Consider the following 23,616-nt stretch of genomic DNA (forward strand, 5'->3'; position numbering starts at 1 on the left):
TTCCTTCTAACAGTGGAATATGTAGCAACACAATTAGGATGTTGGATTTTAGGAATTCAGTCTGCTGAACTCTAAGCTGATCCATATCTATTGTATGCCTTTTGACATATACTTACGTGCATAAGTGTGTGTGTGTGTATGTGTGTGTGTATACATGCACAGACATTAATGCAGTTTGAAATAAACTGAAAATACTTTAGCAAAATTCATTATTAAATATTTTAATCATTATGTAAAATAATCTAAGTGAATCCAATATGCTCAGATGAAAAAATGTCTTTAGAGTATAGTTGGCTCTCTGTATGACTCACAAATCTACACCATCAACATACTGCCCTTGTCAAACTACTACAGCAGCAGTTACACTGAAACACTATGCAATAATGTCTTCTATTGGAAGCACAACGGATTAAACAATGTAGGTAAGTCATATTACATTGCAATTTCTCATTTGATATTTTGTTCATATTTTAGGATATTGAAGCATGAGAAATGGATACTAATATATTTAATAATGATAATATATTCAAGCAAGGAAATAGGAAGCCATGGAATTATGTAGCCATTACCAAAATCTATTGCTATTGAAGTAGGATAGTTACTATGTGAAAGTAGATATATTTAACAGCAATCATTATGTAAATACTAGACTGTCAGTTAACTGTATTTTACTTCATATTTTTCATACATATTACTATATTTCATTAAAATTATTAATTCAAATATTTCTATAAATCAGTTTAAATAGGCAATATTTATTAACCTTTGAAAATGTCTTATTTCTTTCTATTTAAATAGAATATTGAATCAAATGCATAACAAAATATGCATGGACTGCTAGTCTCAAAGAATATAATTTCATTTTAGAATTTAGTTTCTCTGTCAACAAATTCAGAGTCTGTGTTTTGATTCCTTATTGCAAGTTTTTATTAATTTTACAAATAACCTCAAGGAAGACATTCATGTTTAAAACTAAAAATATTATTCAGTTATTTCTTTTATTCTTAATTACAAAATACATATTTTCTAAACTTATTTTGATATCTTTAAAATTTATTCTTATCAAGAAAACAGAATCAATTATATAAACATCTGTATCACTGTAAATATATATAATTAAAATAACTATGTATATAAATGAAAATATATGTTCATACACTCGGTGAATCATTGCACTTCATTGTACAAAGACAAGCATCACTAACGAAGTAAAAATCGTCATTTGCAGTAAATGCAAGTTATTTTTTATCCCATTTTTAATAAATAATGATGATAAGCAAATATAACTAACAATTCTTTATATATATATATATATATATATATATAATATGTATAAATGACCTCAAAATTATCCCTAATTACAAATTATTTCTATTCTATTATTGCTACTTTATCAAGATTGGAAGAGTTTGATCAGGAAACATGAGGCTACCTATTGTTAAACATCTGAACACCATTTTTCTTGTTTGTGTAAATAATTCTACTAATATTAGAATCTTCTGAGTAATGTTTTCAACTCACATAGAAAAACAATCACAATCATAACTAAAACAACATAAACACACACTACAAATTTTCAGTCAAATATAAGTAAAAGAAATAAGATTATTTTTCCAGCTATTTATGACAGCCATCAAGGTCTATGCCATTTCTGGTAGTAAACTCAACTCTTCCACAAAATGAAAAATTTACTTGTTATGTAGATTTTACTTTTGTACATGCTTCATATTGCCAACAACTGTACAAAAATTCAAACATACTCTGAAATCCACTTTTATTTCAAATAGTCTACATAACATAGTATGATATCACAACAGACGGCAGTTTAGTATGTATGGGCATCTAAATCTGCAGTCTTCATTTAGTTGATTGACTACACTTTTGTTGAGTGTCTTCTCAAGCAAAGCTGATCAGAACTAGTCGAAAATAACAATCATAAAACTAGAGACATAGATTTATATTTCATATGATCTCAAAAGTACATATTAAATGGAAAATTAATTTATCATTTAACACCAGAATTTTAATAAGGATTAAAATTGTCATTCCTCATCATTTTTGTAATTTACATCTATTTTTCCATGTGGGCATGGATTGAAGAAATCTCATTATTCATCTCACACTTGTAATCTATCACACACAGTAACAAAAAAAAATTTCCAGTTTTATGTATGTCTTACGGTGTGAACCGGATGTGTTGACTGTATCACCAGAACTAGAATGGTTAGCCAATGTTAAAGGCTAAAATTCTCCTCTATTTTGAATCAGATTTTATTTGGAATTACTGTCCTCCTGGAAGGCAAATCTTTGTCAACAGAAATCAGTCAGTTGCCAATATAATACTACTTAAACAATCAGATTATAAGTGAATAATGCAAGGCCACATCGATTAGAAGTCAGTGAAATATTTCAATAAAATGTGCAATTGGAGATATATATTTCTTCCATGCATCGACAGACTAACAAGATAAAACATAACAAGATTGAAAGGGGGAACAACTCTGTTATCTTAAAAGCTTTAGTGAAAATATATTAACTGTCATTATAAAGTAATATTTAATTTTTTTTTTCTGATTAACTTAAACCACAAAGACTGCGAAATTTATTTTAAAAAGATTAATAGCCAACCCAACAGGGTATCTTCTCACGGGGTGAGTGGTTCAAAGTTGTTTTTCTTCATGATTTCTGTCAAATGAACAATATAATAAAAGGGAAATAAAGTAAGTTGATGATTAATATAAGACAATGAAAAAAACATTTTGCATAGCTTTAATCTGAATACAGACACAGGTGACATTCTTAGGGAAAAAAAACGAAAACTGAGCACTAAGTTGGAATCAATTGAAGTTGTTTCAGGTTTCCTCTTCATACAATTTCCTCTGCCTTGAAATTTAGAATTTAAGAAGTGTATAGCAACCAATCCTGAAGTAAGGTGTTCTGGAAATATGTGTGTTCAAAGCAGAGACCTCACTCTCCAGTTGGTCCTCTTCGCAATCTCCAAACAAGCCAGATTACTGACGATCCCAAAGAATGCACAGAACTCATTGCTGATTGCTATGCAGGCATTTGTATTGTCGAAAACCAAAACGTACCATCTCCACCACCTCTGATATAAAATTCCATAACAATTATGGAATTTGCACCTGCAATACTGCAACGTCACCTTAAGAATAAGCGCAACTATGCCTCTCCTGGTCTTCATGGTGTTATCTACCTGCTTCTCAAACGTAGTGGGTACTTTCTTCTGCACCAGCTTTCACTCTTCTTTCAGTTATGTCTTAACAATGGTGCTACTCCTGAGCAGTATCATTCCTCTGTTCAAAAAGGGTGACAGAACGTCACCTGTCAACTATCATCCTGTCAGTCTTGCTAACTGCATTGCCAAACTGATGGAATCCTATGTCAGAGAAGCACTCTGGAACTTCTGGAATTCTCACAGCCTTATCCAGCCCTCGCAATTTGGATTTATCCCTAACTCCAGCTGCTGTGATCAATTTATCATTTTTTTTAAAGATATCACCCAGATCCCTAATGGTGGCACGTGGGAGGATGTTGTTTACCATGACATTCCTAAAGCTTTTAATTCTGTGCCACAAAAAAGACTTATGGCAAAACTCTCTGCAATTGGTGTGAAAGATGATCTTTTTAACTGGTTGGGCTCCTTCATCCTCAGCTGAAAAGAGGTAGTCACAGTTCTAGGGCAGCATTCTTCCCCCTATAACGTGACATCTAGTGTACTGCAAGGTTCTGTTCTTGGTCCCGTTTTGTTTGTTACATACATTAATGACATATTAAAGGCAACTTAAAGAATGCCACCATGCTGAAATATGCAGATGACATCAGGCTGTACCTTGAGATAAAAAGTACAGGTCCTGGGCACTATAGATCTTTCATGCAATCAGACCTGACACAACGCAACAATGGATCATGGACTAGCAACTCAAACTGGCTGTGGAAAAGTGTTCCACCATGCATTTTTGGAGGAAAAACCCAACGTCCACATACTTTCTCTACAACACTAATATCAAGAAGTCTTCTTGTGAATGTGATCTGGGCATTAGTCAGCAGCAATTTGCACTGGGCGAAGCACATCTCTAAAATTGACAAGAAGGCTGAGGGTGTCTTGGCATCACTCAGCAAGACGTTTGTCAGCTGCTCTCCAGCTATCTATTTAAGACTGTATATGGCTATGGTGTGGCCACACTTGGAATTTGCATCACTAGTCTGGAACCCCTATCTTCGTCAGAACATTGACCTCCTGGAAAATGTTCAGAGATGTGCTACCAAGCAATTGCCTTCCATCAGACATTGACCATACTCTGAATTCCTTGCTTCCCTGGGCATAGATACATTGAAGCTCCGATGTCTGGTAACTGACTGAGCAAACTCCCACAAAATTAATACCCATCATGCCAACAACCACCTTAAGCACCTTTTTGAGCTCTATATATCTAACACAAATTGGTGTGTCTACAAAGTCAGAAAACAGCACAGCTCCCATGACTTTTGGAAACATTTTTTCAAACTCAGAGTTTCTGAAGCATGGAACAAATTACCTGCATCAACTGTTAGCTGCCAAGACATTGCATCCTTTAAGAACTCCATACTTCCTGAACCTTGCCAATGCTACACCTGATATCCCCACCACTCCATACGTATGCACAAATGTACATCATGACTCTTACACTGTTCACTTCTCTGATTTTTGTATATAATTCTATGTACTGTACATACACCTTTGATGAGTTGTAATTCACCTGAACACTATACACAATAATTTCATTATCATTATTATTACTATTAATATTATTAGTTATATTGTTAAGAGACTTGACAGAACATTCAAGAGACCAAGTGACTACATAGATTATTTCACTTTGAATATCAACACAAAATATTTAAGTGAGAAAAAGTTATCAAACTTTGTGCATATCCAGGTCTTAAAACTTTTTTCAATATTTACTCTGCATCATAGCTTTTAATACTGTATGACTTTATGTTTCCACCTCAAAGTTGCCCCATTAGCCTGCTGCTGCCAACTTTAATGCTGGGGAGATGAAGATTACTTATTTCTTCCATGCTTCATTTGAATGAAATATGAACATTCCACTAACATACACATATATAACCTGCATATGTATGTTTTATTGGATGGCTAATGACTTATCTAAGTTTACCTGCTCTTTGATAAGTTTTGTTATTCATCCTGCAGCTTATCCAAAATCACCCTTCACACCATGCAAGTTTGGTGGAATTAACAGCTCTGTAGCCAACAACCTAATTATGAAACAAGTTGGACTGGGTTAGATATTGCCAGATGCACCCACAAGTGACCTAACATCAAATTCCATTTAACAGCTAAGTATGATAAATAGATGCAATGATAGTGTTTGAAAAATAATGTGTTTCTTTTACATTATTTACAATCTGTAATTCAGTAATTTCAATCTTAGGAATAAGTTCATAATGAGAAAACTTTCATAAAAACTTCATAAAAGCAAATAGCACAGTTTATGTGTTAAAATCTCTTATTATGTCTAATTTTGGATATAGAGGCAATGCATTCTCAGTCTAATCACTTCATATATGTGAAGAGATAATTTTATTTACTATGATTTAAATTTTTTTTATAATTAGGGAATATACTTCTATGTTGTACCAAGTATGGATTTTGCTTCATTCAGAAAACTGGCCACATGCACATATGAGACTATCAAAATTTTACTTCATTATTTCATAATGTTACAAACATTTCTAAATATTATTGATTATATTACATGATAAATGTTGTACACTTGATTTTAGTATACATATTTTCTCCATATTAATATTTGTGTATAATGACTGTTTGATTCAAGCAATGCCTTTTATATTCTTTTTAGATTTTGAGGTATATCCATGAATAATAATGAATTACAATAATGAGATGACAAGCAATACTTTGCAGTTTTACCTTTTCTATGGACTAATGTATTCTGTCATGTCGATAGACTACATTTACCATGTCAATGAAGAAGACAGTCCACACACATACATTGGAGATATTGCAGCTAACTCTAACCTATCAAATCCTCTTACACATCAACGGCTCACACTCATTACATTTACACAACTACAGAGAACAGTATCAAGTGGTTCTCACTTATTTAATGTCACAAGCTTAGGAAAACTATACACTACTCAAACATTGGATGCTGAAAAACTTTGTGTTTACAAGAAAGAATGCTCTAGAACTGTTAAAGTAGCAGTAAGGAAAGAGGAAACATTTCTAAAGATATTAAACATTAAAATAATTATAGAAGATATTAATGATCATCAACCAGAGTTCCCATCAAACAAAATAAAAATCAAATTCTATGAAACAGATGTGAAAGGATCAACAAAATCAATACCAAATGCTGTTGATAAAGACATTAGTCTTCCAAATTCTAAGATAATATATAAACTCAAAGATAAAAGCAAAAAATTCTCGCTCTCCATATTTAAAGAATCTGATGGAATAAATTTACTTAAAATAATTCTAGAAGGAATGTTAGATAGAGAATTAAAAGACACATATATGTTACAGTTGATTGCAAGAGATGGGGGTTCTCCACCAAAAGAAGGTATTCTGAACATTGAAATATCTGTTATTGATGTCAATGATAACAGACCTACGTTTACACAAAAATTATATAATACCACCATCAGTGACACACATCATATATCTTCTCCTGTTTTTGTTTTATTGGCAACAGATTTAGATTCTGGTCAAAATGGAAATATTAATTATTTTTTACATAGAAATACAAATGAATATGATAAAAAGTATTTCAAATTAAATCATAAATCTGGAGAAATCTTCATCAATGATAATTTCTTTAGAAATAAGGAAAGTAAATACCAGTTATACGTTGAAGCTAGGGATGGTGGAAATCCTTCATTAAGCTCCATGTCAACGTTGATTATAAATGTAATTAACAATCAAAATAATGCTCCAGCAATAAATATAGATTTTATATCACCTTTAACAAAGACTTCTACAGGTATTTCAGAAGCAAGTAAAATTGGGAGTTTTATAGCTTATGTTATGGTCATTGACACTGATAATGGGCCTAATGGACAAATTAAATGTAATATTCACCATAAAATGTTCCAGCTTTCTAATATGGGTTCTAAAGAATATAAAATATTGGTGAAAGAACCTCTTGACAGAGAAACTATAGACCATTATGTTGTTTCTATTGTATGTCATGACATGGGATCACCTCCATTAAAGACTAAGAAACAGTTCTCTGTCAAAGTAACTGATGTCAATGATGTAGAACCACATTTTACCAAAGAGACATTCCAATTCCTCACCTATGAAAACCAGAAAGTTAACTTCCCTATTGGCTTCATCAATGCTACAGACCCTGATCTTGGAGATGGAGGCCAACTTACATATTCTATCATCAATGATAACAACAATGATAACATTCCTTTCCAACTGACAAAATATGGATTTATTTCTACATCACAACCAATAGATCGAGAAGTGAAAGACATCTATAATTTACAAGTTTTAGTCAAAGATAATGGAACACCTTCTCTGAACAACACTGCTAACATTCTTATTGAGATTCTAGATAAAAATGATAATGCACCTTATTTCATCTTTCCTAACAATGACCCTTACAATCTAGATGTCCACTACCATCCACACAGTAAGAAGGACATCACAATTCTGAAAGCATCTGACAAAGACACTGGAAACAATGCTTTCCTCACATATGGAATACTGAGATCCAATGATAAAAACCTGTTTACAGTGAACTCACACACTGGTGTGTTATCTTTCTCTCGCACAGTTTACCAAAATGATGCAGGAACATATGAGCTGCAGTTTATAGTGAAAGACGGTGGTACTCCAGTTCAATCAGCAACAACTGCTATCATACTAACACTGTTTGTTAGTAATGATACATCTCCAATGTTGACTGCTGTCCACTCACAGTCTGATAACAACCTGAATATGACTTGGATAATTATCATTGTAGCAGCAGCTGTAATACTATCTGTGGCTATTGTAGTGTCAATAACAATGTGTGTTTTCAAATGTATTAATCACTTCAATAATTCATCTGCAGAAAAAGATAATCCAAAATTTCTCTCTCAGACTGAAATGAGACAAATTCTGTATCAGACAAACAATCCTGTTGCAATAACTCGGAATGCAGAAGAGATATTTAGCAGAAATCTTCAGTCAATAAACCCTAAATGTTCATACTATCCAGAAATAGACCAGTTGACCAATGAATGGAACTACTCAACAACACCCAGAAAACTTCCACCAGTTCCACAGGTACCTATGCCATATATCTATTTTTCAAGTGTTATATTTTTTGATTTTCTTCTTTAATCTATACTTTTCAATGTTGTATAGGTCATCAAATTCTAATTCATATAGACACAAGAGATTGTGAAACAGTGTTCACTGCTAGTATAGATTGGATGGTTTGACAGGAGCTGCTAAGTCACAGCACTGTGCCAAGCTCCACTGTCTACTTTGGCCTGCTTTTTACAGCTGGACACCCTTCCTAACACCAACCACCTTCCTGAGTAAACTGCATACTTTTTGTGAGGTACCAGTGCTAGAAAGGTCACCAAGAAACTTGCAAGGCAAAGCTCACTTGAGTGGTATGGAGTGTTGAAGGAGGTGGCTTTGTGCTGGGTGATGAGAGGAAAGAGACTGACCGAAGGGGAAAAAGGTGTTCTGTTGTGGAGGAGATATATGGTTATTGTAGTTGTGGTGGGGAGAGAAAGAGATAAATAGATAGATAGATAGAGAGTGAGAGAGAGAGCAAGAGCAAGAGAGTCAACAAAAGTCAGAGGTGGTGAGAGAGATGGTGACTATGTGCCAAGGCATACTCTCAAGTTAAAAAGATATGTATATAAATGGAATGGTAAAGGATTTCTTAGGATACATGAGTAAAAAGTTCTTATAAGTGCAAAAAGGGGAGAGAAAAGGAAAAGTGGGGAGGGGTGGATGCAGTGAATGGTGAAACATTGGTATATGGGGGAGGAGGCAACAGGCTAGCAATGATACATTTGGCAGTGGAGAGGACATGATTGGGCTACAGGAGTGAGAAGATAAAGGTAAGTATAGTGCATGGTGGGGAGCAGAAGAAGAGATGTAATTTGATTTGATTTGCTAGGGTACAATGTGTGAATGAATGTTACATGTTGGTAGAATACACAGCACTTCCAGGAAACAGTTTCACTGAGGTGGGCCGGACTTCCTAAGAACATCATACGGCCAGACATCTTGATCCATTGTCATCTCCTATATGAGGGCCAACTTCTTGAGATCAGTCCCCACTACTTCATCCCATGTCTTTCTGGGTTTCCACAGGTGCCATCCACTTTAAGAGACTGACACTTATTTATACAGCTGTCTTCATTCACACTTATCACATGTGCAAACAATCATAGCCTTACAGTTCTATATTTAAGAGATGAGGAATTATGTACATTATTTACACATGATGGATATTTGTCCTCATCTTGTTTGTTGTTAATACAATATTTCGGTGGATATCGCCTCCAGCCTTCATCCGGAACTAAGGAAGGATAGGAAAATATTGGATTTATAAGCCCTAAAATTCACTCCATAATTGCCCACAGGTATATGATGTAGTGGTTAAGAGCGCAGGCTACTAACCCCAAGATTCCAAGTTCGATTGCAGGCAGAGGCCTGAATAATAACAATAATAATAATAACATTGAAAAATACCTTAGGAATGAGAGCCCAGGTTTGAAATTTCCCCAAGACACCTGATGAAGGCTGGAGGGTATAGCAGCCGAAACGTTGTGTTATCCGAAACATGTTAAATGTAAATAATGTAAATAAATCATAGTCCTCTCCCTTGCATGCTACATTTGATTCAACTTCTCTCTTGCATGCCACATTTGATTGAACTCTTGCACTTTGTCATACATGCGCACTGATGTTGCACATCAGCTTTATTCCTCACTAGTCATCTACATTTGCCTCTCACTTGAATGGAATTTCTTCCAACACCTTTCCCACATACTGAACAGGGCCATCTACCTGAAAGAAGGAGAATCTTATTTGCTTTCTGCAATTTCACTACAGATTCTACTATAAAAGTGAGGTCATCAGCATATAGTTGTTTCCATGGGCAACCAGCTAAATTTCTCTGTTATGGCCTGGATGACTATGTTGAATAAGAGGAAACTGAGAATACAGCCCTGTACTTTTACCCTGAATTCATCATCTGTGCTCATGGATTTTGTTGCTGTAGTAATCAAGATGTAATTTACAATGTCCAGCCACACTAATAAGTGAAACTGTCCTCCCACCAGATATGTAAAATATTCTAGTTGATAAAGTGAGGCAGATAAACTTCTTTCTATGTTGATTATTCCTTACCACAACCCACCTTTCCTAGAAAGCACTACAATTTTTCCAGTGCTTATCAACAGACAATCTTTTGTATTGTTTTTATCATGCAAAATATTTTACCATTTTTATTTTGGAAACCACCATTTTCTCCTCAACAACTTTTTTTCATTAATTTCATTAAATTTGATTGAAAAGTAATATGCCTTGTCTCCTATTAATTTCAGATGTGTTCCTCAATTGCTTTCTGCCATTTGGTCATAAGTCTAATCAACTGACTGTCATCTCTATAACTGGTCTTTCTCTGTTAACCAATTCTCATCCTAATTTATACATTGCTCTTTCACAAACCATTTTCCCCTAATGAACATAATAACAGATTATATTAAAATCATTTGCCTTAAGTTCTTTTCACATATAAAATAATAATTCATACTTATGAAAATATAAAGTATGACCAGGAATCGCTCAAGCATTTTGCTCTTACAGAAACTCAGATAAATTTTGAGAATTTAGAAATTAAACTTTCTTTTTAAACAAAAGGTAATTTATTGGTATTTTTGCTAAGATCCAAGGATAGTTATCAATTTCAAAATATTTAATCACAGTACATACATGTGTAGGCACGTGTAGGTATCACTATAAACACAGAGTGTAAGGTGGAAGTTTTCACTGTGATTAGTCTTGGGGATGGGAATACATTTTCTTGGGCTTCAATGACTATCTATATCTATCTGCATACAGATATATATGAATGTGTGTGTGTGTGTGTGTTTGTAACTACACATGGTTCATCAGTGATTTCCCTTTCTCATTTCAGATGGAGAGCTATGCTCGAAATGTTAATCTTTCTCCTTTCACTGAGCATCATGCTAATATACTTCTTGTGCACGTCCTCACGTTTGTTGTTTTTGTTCTTTTTTTTGTTTATTTGAATTATTTGTTTATTTTAATTGACTATATATATATATAAACCTTCACTACTACCATTCATCAACACCAAACCTATACAACCAGGGTCATTACCAACTCTTTAATGACAAACAACAACAGCAACAATAGTATGAACAAGATAAGCAACACCTTTCTAAAATAAAAGACAATCACATGAAATAATGTGGTGCTGTAGTATATTTTAAAAACTGAATGCAATGTCTTTTATCTTTTGTCAATGATAATTGACTTGAGAGTAAAAAGCAACAACAAAACAATTAACAAGAAAAATATGACCACTGCTACAGTTAACAATATCCACCATTATCATCACTACCAATACCAAGATCAATACAACCAATATCATCACCACTATCAAACAATGGCAGTAATTTTATTCAGCTGAATACATGTCATTGATTGGTTGAAATTACTGAAATACGAGTAATTCAATACAAAATAACTTTGTAAACATAAACTTTTCTCAAAAACGATAAGAGTAAAAGTTGTTTTATATGACACATTCTACCAGTATACAAAGTTTGAAAGTGTTTAGTTACAAAAAATTATTTTTTAAATCTGTAGGTCAAAAGGTAAAGGTCTAGAAACCTCATTAAATCAGAATGTTCAATTAAAATACTTTATGTCCATATCAAATTTCTAGACTTCAGCTCATATTATATACCAGGACACATCGTATTGCATGGTGCTGTATTCAATTAAACATTAACGTGTTACATCTGAATCACTGGGTCTATAAATTTTAACAAGTCATTTTTCTTATCAAATTTAATCAACCTTGAAATACATCACAAAATCACTGAAATATAACTTTCATCATAGCAGTTTATAAATTCAATACAATGCAGATTATTACCATATTCTGAGGAATGCCACCCTTCATGAATATGTGTTTATTTCAGAACTACTTTTTAGAATACATGACAATTCTTCCCGCACAAAACTTATCTAGTTGGTCAACTCTCAAATAAAAAAAATTACAGAGTTCAGTTACCTTAATTATCTAAATTTGTTCATTGTCAAAATTTAAATAGACAAATTATGTATTTCTATGTATTATCTATTAAAATTTCCTACTTGTTTGAGCAATATTTCTTCAATTGGTTCTTTGATATAATTTAAAACGTACTTAATAAAAATGTAATACTGTGTAATCTAATATCTTAAATATATGACTGAGTCTTGTTCTTTCATTGACAGATCTATAATAAACAGGTTGCAGATGGGTCTTATGAGCAAGGTGACAACAGTAGCACTTTGACATCAAACAACCTAAGTGATACATTGCCATCTCAAAGAGATCACAACTGTGCTTGGAATGAAGGGGATATTAAGCATCAACCAGCAGGTAACTTGTCAAATATCAACAAACATTGGATACTGACTTTGTCTATGTGCATGTGTGCAGTTGTATCATATTCATAACATTGAATAATTTTATTGCAATATACAAAGTTTATAGAAAGTACTTGAAAAGTAAACTAAATAAAAGAAAGTGCTGTAACATAAGCAGGTACAAGATACAAAATTTTGAAAATAGATAAGCTAATTTAATATCAATACAGGACTATTTTAGAACCAAGTATTTGATTACATTTTTCTTTCATTTTTTTTCTTCTCATTGACACAAAATTCTATTCTCAGATATTACTTATACTATTTTGTATTTTTCTCTCTTTCAGAATATAGTAATTATACACCAAACATACCTCCAATGCCAAAGAGTGGACAAGAACAAGACACTTATCTTGAACCAATATATAAGAAATAATAATAATCACAGGACTAACATGACTCAAATTCTTAGTACTAAGGATAACTAAATTTCTCTCGCAATTTGACTCCAGAAATGGAATATAATTAAGAGACTCTTCTAAAATAAAATTAATCTAATCAGCAAATACATAGCAAGAACTAATTAATCCAAGTTTATATATAAAAAATATGTAAATATGTAAATATGTAAATTAGAAATGTTGACACATAATTGATAAATTTTGATCATGCACTTGGTCAAAATCTTCAAAGATAACTTTATAACATATTAAATCCCCATTAGTTGTTTATTAATAACAGATATTTTAGCAATATACTCTGCAATTAAAAAATATAGAAACAAAACTACTTGAAAACATACACTTTGACAATTTACCATTTCTGGCACTAACTCTACTATTTTGAACATTCAGATCAATATTTTAAAATTATTAAAATTATAGTTTTCAGCAATGTTATTTTTCATGTAATCTAGATAGGTATTTCATAGAGGACTAATCCACTGTAGTATGTATAATGAAATTGTTACTGGACTTAGAAATTAATATTTTACATACTGCAGTACACAGTGCATAAATATGTACATCAGTGTTATAAGCATCTGCATACAAGAGATAATTCATTAGTTATGTGCATGTGTGTGTGCGTGTGTGCATACAAACATACAGATAAAATGAGAGATTTATTGCATCAAAAAATTTATAAATAGTTTACAGAAATATGCATATAAAATATAATTAAGTCAAACACAAGAAGTTAGTCAATAGTACTCCTCTATAAATGAGTAGCTTTCCAGAGATTTCATAAGCAAAAGTACAACTGAGAAGAAAGAAAATAACTCAATGTAGTCTTTTACTCCCGTATCAAGGATTCAGTAACAAACAGATGTAGTAATAGTCATTATGCATACATAGATATGTACTAAACTGATGTTAACAAATAACTATGGAATATATCAATTTAAGATATAATTGTGTTGCTATCCATTCCTTCTAACAGTGGAATATGTAGCAACACAATTAGGATGTTGGATTTTAGGAATTCAGTCTGCTGAACTCTAAGCTGATCCATATCTATTGTATGCCTTTTGACATATACTTACGTGCATAAGTGTGTGTGTGTGTATGTGTGTGTGTATACATGCACAGACATTAATGCAGTTTGAAATAAACTGAAAATACTTTAGCAAAATTCATTATTAAATATTTTAATCATTATGTAAAATAATCTAAGTGAATCCAATATGCTCAGATGAAAAAATGTGTTTAGAGTATAGTTGGCTCTCTGTATGACTCACAAATCTACACCATCAACATACTGCCCTTGTCAAACTACTACAGCAGCAGTTACACTGAAACACTATGCAATAATGTCTTCTATTGGAAGCACAACGGATTAAACAATGTAGGTAAGTCATATTACATTGCAATTTCTCATTTGATATTTTGTTCATATTTTAGGATATTGAAGCATGAGAAATGGATACTAATATATTTAATAATAATAATATATTCAAGCAAGGAAATAGGAAGCCATGGAATTATGTAGCCATTACCAAAAGCTATTGCTATTGAAGTAGGATAGTTACTATGTGAAAGTAGATATATTTAACAGCAATCATTATGTAAATACTAGACTGTCAGTTAACTGTATTTTACTTCATATTTTTCATACATATTACTATATTTCATTAAAATTATTAATTCAAATATTTCTATAAATCAGTTTAAATAGGCAATATTTATTAACCTTTGAAAATGTCTTATTTCTTTCTATTTAAATAGAATATTGAATAAAATGCATAACAAAATATGCATGGACTGCTAGTCTCAAAGAATATAATTTCATTTTAGAATTTAGTTTCTCTGTCAACAAATTCAGAGTCTGTGTTTTGATTCCTTATTGCAAGTTTTTATTAATTTTACAAATAACCTCAAGGAAGACATTCATGTTTAAAACTAAAAATATTATTCAGTTATTTCTTTTATTCTTAATTACAAAATACATATTTTCTAAACTTATTTTGATATCTTTAAAATTTATTCTTATCAAGAAAACAGAATCAATTATATAAACATCTGTATCACTGTAAATATATATAATTAAAATAACAATATATATAAATGAAAATATATGTTCATACACTCAGTGAATCATTGCACTTCATTGTACAAAGACAAGCATCACTTGATATTTTAATTTATTATATTTTTAGTCAGTTTAATTTTGGCCACTTACATAAGCAAATTCAAAATTCTATATTTTCAAGTGTAACGAAGTAAAAATCGTCATTTGCAGTAAATGCAAGTTATTTTTTATCCCATTTTTAATAAATAATGATGATAAGCAAATATAACTAACAATTCTTTATATATATATATATATATATAATATGTATAAATGACCTCAAAATTATCCCTAATTACAAATTATTTCTATTCTATTATTGCTACTTTATCAAGATTGGAAGAGTTTGATCAGGAAACATGAGGCTACCTATTGTTAAACATCTGAACACCATTTTTCTTGTTTGTGTAAATAATTCTACTAATATCAGAATCTTCTGAGTAATGTTTTCAACTCACATAGAAAAACGATCACAATCATAACTAAAACACCATAAACACAAACACCACAAATTTTCAGTCAAATATAAGTAAAAGAAATAAGATTATTTTTCCAGCTATTTATGACAGCCATCAAGGTCTATGCCATTTCTGGTAGTAAACTCAACTCTTCCACAAAATGAAAAATTTACTTGTTATGTAGATTTTACTTTTGTACATGCTTCATATTGCCAACAACTGTACAAAAATTCAAACATACTCTGAAATCCACTTTTATTTCAAACAGTCTACATAACATAGTATGATATCACAACAGACGGCAGTTTAGTATGTATGGGCATCTAAATCTGCAGTCTTCATTTAGTTTATTGACTACACTTTTGTTGAGTGTCTTCTCAAGCAAAGCTGATCAGAACTAGTCGAAAATAACAATCATAAAACTAGAGACATAGATTTATATTTCATATGATCTCAGAAGTACATATTAAATGGAAAATTAATTTATCATTTAACACCAGAATTTTAATAAGGATTAAAATTGTCATTCCTCATCCTTTTCGTAATTTTACATCTATTTTTCCATGTGGGCATGGATTGAAGAAATCTCATTATTCATCTCACACTTGTAATCTATCACACACAGTAACAAAGAAAACTTTCCAGTTTTATGTATGTCTTACGGTGTGAACCGGATGTGTTGACTGTATCACCAGAACTAGAATGGTTAGCCAATGTTAAAGGGCTAAAATTCTCCTCTATTTTGTATCAGATTTTATTTGGAATTACTGCCCTCCTGGAAAGGAAATCTTTTTTCAACAGAAATCAGTCAGTTGCCAATATAATACTACTTAAACAATAAGATTATAAGTGTATAATACAGGGCCACATCGATTAGAAGTCAGTGAAATATTTCAATAAAATGTGCAATTGGAGATATATATTTCTTCCAAGAACACTATGCATCGACAGACTAACAAGATAAAACATAACAAGATTGAAAGGGGGAACAACTCTGTTATCTTAAGAGCTTTAGTGAAAATATATTAACTGTCATTAGAAAGTAATATTTAATTTTTTTTTCTGATTAACTTAAACCACAAAGACAGCGAAATTTATTTTAAAAAGATTGATAGCCAACCCAACAGGGTATCTTCTCACGGGGTGAGTGGTTCAAAGTTGTTTTTCTTCATGATTTCTGTCAAATGAACAATATAATAAAAAGGAAATAAAGTAAGTTGATGATTAATATAAGACAATGAAAAAAACATTTTGCATAGCTTTAATCTGAATACAGACACAGGTGACATTCTTAGGGAAAAAAAACGAAAACTGAGCACTAAGTTGGAATCAATTCAAGCTGTTTCAGGTTTCCTCTTCATACAATTTCCTCTGCCTTGAAATTTAGAATTTGAGCAGTGTATAGCAACCAATCCTGAAGTAAGGTGTTCTGGAAATATGTACGATCAAAGCAGAGACCTCACTCTCCAGTTGGTCCTCTTCGCAATCTCCACACAAGCCAGATTACTGACGATCCCAAAGAATGCATAGAAGTCATTGCTGATTGCTATGCAGGCATTTGTATCGTCGAAAACCAAAACGTACCATCTCCACCACCTCTGATATAAAATTCCATAACAATTATGCACCTGCAATACTGCAACGTCACCTTAAGAATAAGAGCAACTATGCCTCTCCTGGTCTTCATGGTGTTATCTACCTGCTTCTCAAACGTAGTGGGTACTTTCTTCTGCACCAGCTTTCACTCTTCTTTCAGTTATGTCTTAACAATGGTACTACTCCGGAGCAGTGTCATTCCTCTGTTCAAAGAGCGTGACAGCATGTCACCTGTCAGCTATCATCCAGTCAGTCTTGCTAACTGCATTGCCAAACTGATGGAATCCTATGTCAGAGAAGCACTCTGGAACTTCTGGAATTCTCACAGCCTTATCCAGCCCTCGCAATTTGGATTTATCCCTAACTCCAGCTGCTGTGATTGATTTAACATCTTTTTTGAAAATATCACCCAGATAACTAATGGTGGCACGTGGGAGGATGTTGTTTACCATGACATTCCTAAAGCTTTTAATTCTGTGCCACACAAAAGACTTATGGCAAAACTCTCTGTAATTGGTGTGAAAGATGATCTTTTTAACTGGTTGGACTCCTTCATCCTCAGCTGAAAAGAGGTAGTCACAGTTCTAGGGCAGCATTCTTCCCCCTATAACATGTCATCTAGTGTACTGCAGGGTTCTGTTCTTGGTCCCCTTTTGTTTGTAACATACATTAATGACATATTAATGCCAATTTAAAGAATGCCACCATGCTGAAATATGCAGATGACATCAGGCTGTACCTTGAGATAAAAAAAGACAGGTCCTGGGCACTATAGATCTTTCATGCAATCAGACCTGACACAACGCAACAATGGATCATGGACTAGCAACTCAAACTGGCTGTGGACAAGTGTGCCACCATGCATTTTTGGAGGAAAAACCCAACGTCCACATACTTTCTCTACAAAACTAATATCAAGAAGTCTTCTTGTGAATGTGATCTGGGCATTAGTCAGCAGCAATTTACACTGGGCGAAGCACATCTCTAAAATTGACAAGAAGGGTGTCTTGGCATCACTCAGCAAGACGTTTGTCAGCCGCTCTCCAGCTATCTATTTAAGACTGCATATGGCTATGATGTGGCCACACTTGGAATTTGCATCACTAGTCTGGAACCCCTATCTTCGTCAGAACATTGACCTCCTGGAAACTGTTCAGAGATGTGCAACCGTGCAATTGCCTTCCATCAGACATTGACCATACTCTGAATGCCTTGCTTCCCTGGGCATAGATACATTGAAGCTCTGATGTCTGGTAACTGACTGAGCAAACTCCCACAAAATTAATACCCATCATGCCAACAACCACCTTAAGCACCTTTTTGAGCTCTATATATCTAACACAAATTGGTGTGTCTACAAAGTCAGAAAACAGCACAGCTCCCATGACTTTTGGAAACATTTTTTCAAACTCAGAGTTTCTGAAGCATGGAACAAATTACCTGCATCAACTGTTAGCTGCCAAGACATTGCATCCTTTAAGAACTCCATACTTCCTGAACCTTGCCAATGCTACACCTGATATCCCCACCACTCCATACGTATGCACAAATGTACATCATGACTCTTACACTGTTCACTTCTCTGATTTTTGTATATAATTCTATGTACTGTACATACACCTTTGATGAGTTGTAATTCACCTGAACACTATACACAATAATTTCATTATCATTATTATTACTATTAATATTATTAGTTATATTGTTAAGAGACTTGACAGAACATTCAAGAGACCAAGTGACTACATAGATTATTTCACTTTGAATATCAACACAAAATATTTAGGTGAGAAAAAGTTATCAAACTTTGTGCATATCCAGGTCTTAAAACTTTTTTCAATATTTACTCTGCATCATAGCTTTTAATACTGTATGACTTTATGTTTCCACCTCAAAGTTGCCCCATTAGCCTGCTGCTGCCAACTTTAATGCTGGGGAGATGAAGATTACTTATTTCTTCCATGCTTCATTTGAATGAAATATGAACATTCCACTAACATACACATATATAACCTGCATATGTATGTTTTATTGGATGGCTAATGACTTATCTAAGTTTACCTGCTCTTTGATAAGTTTTGTTATTCATCCTGCAGCTTATCCAAAATCACCCTTCACACCATGCAAGTTTGGTGGAATTAACAGCTCTGTAGCCAACAACCTAATTATGAAACAAGTTGGACTGGGTTAGATATTGCCAGATGCACCCACAAGTGACCTAACATCAAATTCCATTTAACAGCTAAGTATGATAAATAGATGCAATGATAGTGTTTGAAAAATAATGTGTTTCTTTTACATTATTTACAATCTGTAATTCAGTAATTTCAATCTTAGGAATAAGTTCATGATGAGAAAACTTTCATAAAAACTTCATAAAAGCAAATAGCACAGTTTATGTGTTAAAATCTCTTATCATGTCTAATTTTGGATATAGAGGCAATGCATTCTCAGTCTAATCACTTCATATATGTGAAGAGATAATTTTATTTACTATGATTTAAATTTTTTTTATAATTATGGAATATACTTCTATGTTGTACCAAGTATGGATTTTGCTTCATTCAGAAAACTGGCCACATGCACATATGAGACTATCAAAATTTTACTTCATTATTTCATAATGTTACAAACATTTCTAAATATTATTGATTATATTATATGATAAATGTTGTACACTTGATTTTAGTATACATATTTTCTCCATATTAATATTTGTGTATAATGACTGTTTGATTCAAGCAATGCCTTTTATATTCTTTTTAGATTTTGAGGTATATCCATGAATAATAATGAATTACAATAATGAGATGACAAGCAATACTTTGCAGTTTTACCTTTTCTATGGACTAATGTATTCTGTCATGTCGATAGACTACATTTACCATGTCAATGAAGAAGACAGTCCACACACATACATTGGAGATATTGCAGCTAACTCTAACCTATCAAATCCTCTTACACATCAACAGCTCACACTCATTACATTTACACAACTACAGAGAACAGTATCAAGTGGTTCTCACTTATTTAATGTCACAAGCTTAGGAAAACTATACACTACTCAAACATTGGATGCTGAAAAACTTTGTGTTTACAAGAAAGAATGCTCTAGAACTGTTAAAGTAGCAGTAAGGAAAGAGGAAACATTTCTAAAGATATTAAACATCAAAATAATTATAGAAGATATTAATGATCATCAACCAGAATTCCCATCAAACAAAATAAAATTCAAATTTGATGAAACAGATGGGAAAGGATCAACAAAATCAATACCAAATGCTGTTGATAAAGACATTAGTCTTCCAAATTCTAAGATAATATATAAACTCAAAGATAAAAGCAAAAAATTCTCACTCTCCATATCTAAAGAATCTGATGGAATAAATATACTAGAAATAACACTTGAAGAAAAATTAGACAGAGAATTAAAAGACACATATATGTTACAGTTGATTGCTAGAGATGGAGGTTCTCCACCAAAGAAGGTATTCTGACCATTGAAATATCTGTTATTGATGTCAATGATAACAGACCTACATTTACACAAAAATTATATAATACCACCATCAGTGATACACATCATATATCTTCTCCTGTTTTTGTTTTATCAGCAACAGATTTAGATTCTGGTCAAAATGGAAATATTAATTATTTTTTACATAGAAATACAAATGAATATGATAAAAAGTATTTCAAATTAAATCATAAATCTGGAGAAATCTTCATCAATGATAATTTCTTTAGAAATAAGGAAAGTAAATATCAGTTATACGTTGAAGCTAGGGATGGTGGAAATCCTTCATTAAGTGCCATGTCAACGTTGATTATAAATGTAATTAACAATCAAAATAATGCTCCAGCAATAAATATAGATTTTGTATCACCTTTAACAAAGACTTCTACTGCTATTTCAGAAGGAAGTAAAATTGGTAGTTTTATAGCTTATGTTATGGTCATTGACACTGATAGAGGACCTAATGGACAAATTAAATGTAATATTCACCATAAAATTTTCCAGCTTTCTAATATGGGTTCTAAAGAATATAAAATATTGGTGAAAGAACCTCTTGACAGAGAAACTATAGACCATTATGTTGTTTCTATTGTATGTCATGACATGGGATCACCTCCATTAAAGACTAAGAAACAGTTCTCTGTCAAAGTAACTGATGTCAATGATGTAGAACCACATTTTACCAAAGAGACATTCCAATTCCTCACCTATGAAAACCAGAAAGTTGACTTCCCTATTGGCTTCATCAATGCTACAGACCCTGATCTTGGTGATGGAGGCCAACTTACATATTCTATCATCAATGATAACAACAATGATAACATTCCTTTCCAACTGACAAAATATGGATTTATTTCTACATCACAACCAATAGATCGAGAAGTGAAAGACATCTATAATTTACAGGTATTAGTCAAAGACAATGGAACACCTTCTCTGAATAACACTGCCAACATTCTTATAGAGATTCTAGATAAAAATGATAATGCTCCATATTTTATCTTTCCTAATAATGACCCTTACAATCTAGATGTCCACTACCATCCACACAGTAAGAAGGACATCACAATTCTGAAAGCATCTGACAAAGACACTGGAAACAATGCTTTCCTCACATATGGAATACTGAGATCCAATGATAAAAACCTGTTTACAGTGAACTCACACACTGGTGTGTTATCTTTCTCTCGCACAGTTTACCAAAATGATGCAGGAACATATGAGCTGCAGTTTATAGTGAAAGATGGTGGTACTCCAGTTCAATCAGCAACAACTGCTATCATACTAACACTGTTTGTTAGTAATGATACATCTCCAATGTTGACTGCTATCCACTCACAGTCTGATAACAACCTGAATATGACTTGGATAATTATCATTGTAGCAGCAGCTGTAATACTATCTGTGGCTGTTGTAGTGTCAATAACAATGTGTGTTTTCAAATGTATTAATCACTTCAATAATTCTTCTGGAGAAAAAAATAATCCAAAATTTCTCTCTCAGACTGAAATGAGACAAATTCTGTATCAGACTAACAATCCTGTTGCAATAACAAGAAATGCAGAAGATATATTTAACAGAAATCTTCAGTCAATAAATCAGAAAAGTCCTTACTACCCTGAAATGGAAGAAACTGTTGGTGAATGGAAATTCTCAACAACACCCAGAAGATTACCACCCACACCACAGGTACTTAAACAATAACTTTTGTAAATATGTTTATTTTCTTTAGGTTTAATTGCTGTACTTTATTTTGTTATTTCAGTTCTTTTCTTTAATATCATTACCTTATGATTTAATAGTTCTTTCTCCTTTTGGCACAAGGTCAGTAATTTTCAACAGAATATGAATTCAGCTACATCAACCCCAGTACTCAACTGGTACTCATTTCATTAACCTCAAAATGATGAAAAGGAGAGTTAACCTCAGTGATATTTGAGCAAGAACTTCATAGTTTACAGAATTTTATTTCTTGCTAGATGTACCCATTACTCATTGGGTCACTACCACTCCAAGTTGAAAATGTTGATATGCAGCGGGAAAGGAAAAAATGCTATTTTATTTAAAATAGTAATCTTTGTCATTTTAATCCCTGAGTTTATTTCAAACTCCATGATATACCTTAGTAGCCATCCAACATTACTAGGAGGAAACATAGTCCAAACTTTTCTCAGTGTAACTTCAGATTAAGGGAAGTAAAAGAAAGCATAGTAATTTTCCTTTTGAGAAAATTAAAATTAAGTTGAAAATGTGGCTTTGAAGTGCCCATACCCCACCCCACCCCTCCAGAGTCAAGTGAGTAGAAATAGATTATTATGATTTCCTTTTTGAAATAAGGGGTCAGCCTGCTGGCACTCCATAAGTTTATCACCACTGCAAATTAACATTTTCAACTTGATTGTTTTTCTTGAAAGGGAAAATTACTATTTTATTTAAATCAAAAGGCAGAAAAACAGGCAGAGAGACAAATTTTGAGTTTTAATTTTATATAGACAGATAAATGCTCATTAAATCACTCTATTGAGGTTCAAAACCCATTATAAATTGAAAATTCCCTTCATTACAATATTTTTCGTTTTTTTTCCTCCTCCAAAGTAAATTCTGATATTATCACTACTTTTTACTCAATTTAGTGCTATATACAATTGATGATAACAAATTTTTTTTAAATTAAAAGAACCTTCTCTACAGAATTTTGAATTGTCATGGCAAATAACAACAACACCAGGAATTGCAAACTGCTTCCTCTGCAAGGGTACACCTTCTTCTTCACATAAATTCAACTTTATTCTGGGGATTATTAC

At 32.5% G+C, this 23,616-nt stretch overlaps 2 protein-coding genes across 2 annotated transcripts in view; both read left to right on the plus strand.

The window, feature by feature from the left end:
* The window catches only part of LOC115219409, a 129,637-nt gene that overhangs the window by 30,544 nt on the left and 75,477 nt on the right, over nt 1–23,616 (plus strand). The window contains exons 10-15 of the mRNA XM_036509398.1: nt 5,213–5,302; nt 5,991–8,323; nt 12,539–12,686; nt 19,392–19,481; nt 20,170–20,637; nt 20,781–22,501. Of these exons, the coding sequence (XP_036365291.1) occupies nt 5,213–5,302; nt 5,991–8,323; nt 12,539–12,686; nt 19,392–19,481; nt 20,170–20,637; nt 20,781–22,501 (4,850 nt within the window). The remainder of the gene's footprint in view (nt 1–5,212; nt 5,303–5,990; nt 8,324–12,538; nt 12,687–19,391; nt 19,482–20,169; nt 20,638–20,780; nt 22,502–23,616) is intronic.
* On the plus strand, nt 6,868–14,259 carry LOC115219413 (protocadherin-18-like). The gene is made up of 3 exons (XM_029789574.2): nt 6,868–8,323; nt 12,539–12,686; nt 13,021–14,259. The coding sequence occupies exons 1-3, from the start codon at nt 6,932–6,934 to the stop codon at nt 13,107–13,109; spliced, it is 1,629 nt and encodes a 542-aa protein (XP_029645434.2). The 5' UTR covers nt 6,868–6,931; the 3' UTR covers nt 13,110–14,259.

Source organism: Octopus sinensis, linkage group LG14, assembly GCF_006345805.1.
Source record: "Octopus sinensis linkage group LG14, ASM634580v1, whole genome shotgun sequence".
In the NCBI taxonomy this organism is placed as follows: domain Eukaryota; kingdom Metazoa; phylum Mollusca; class Cephalopoda; order Octopoda; family Octopodidae; genus Octopus; species Octopus sinensis.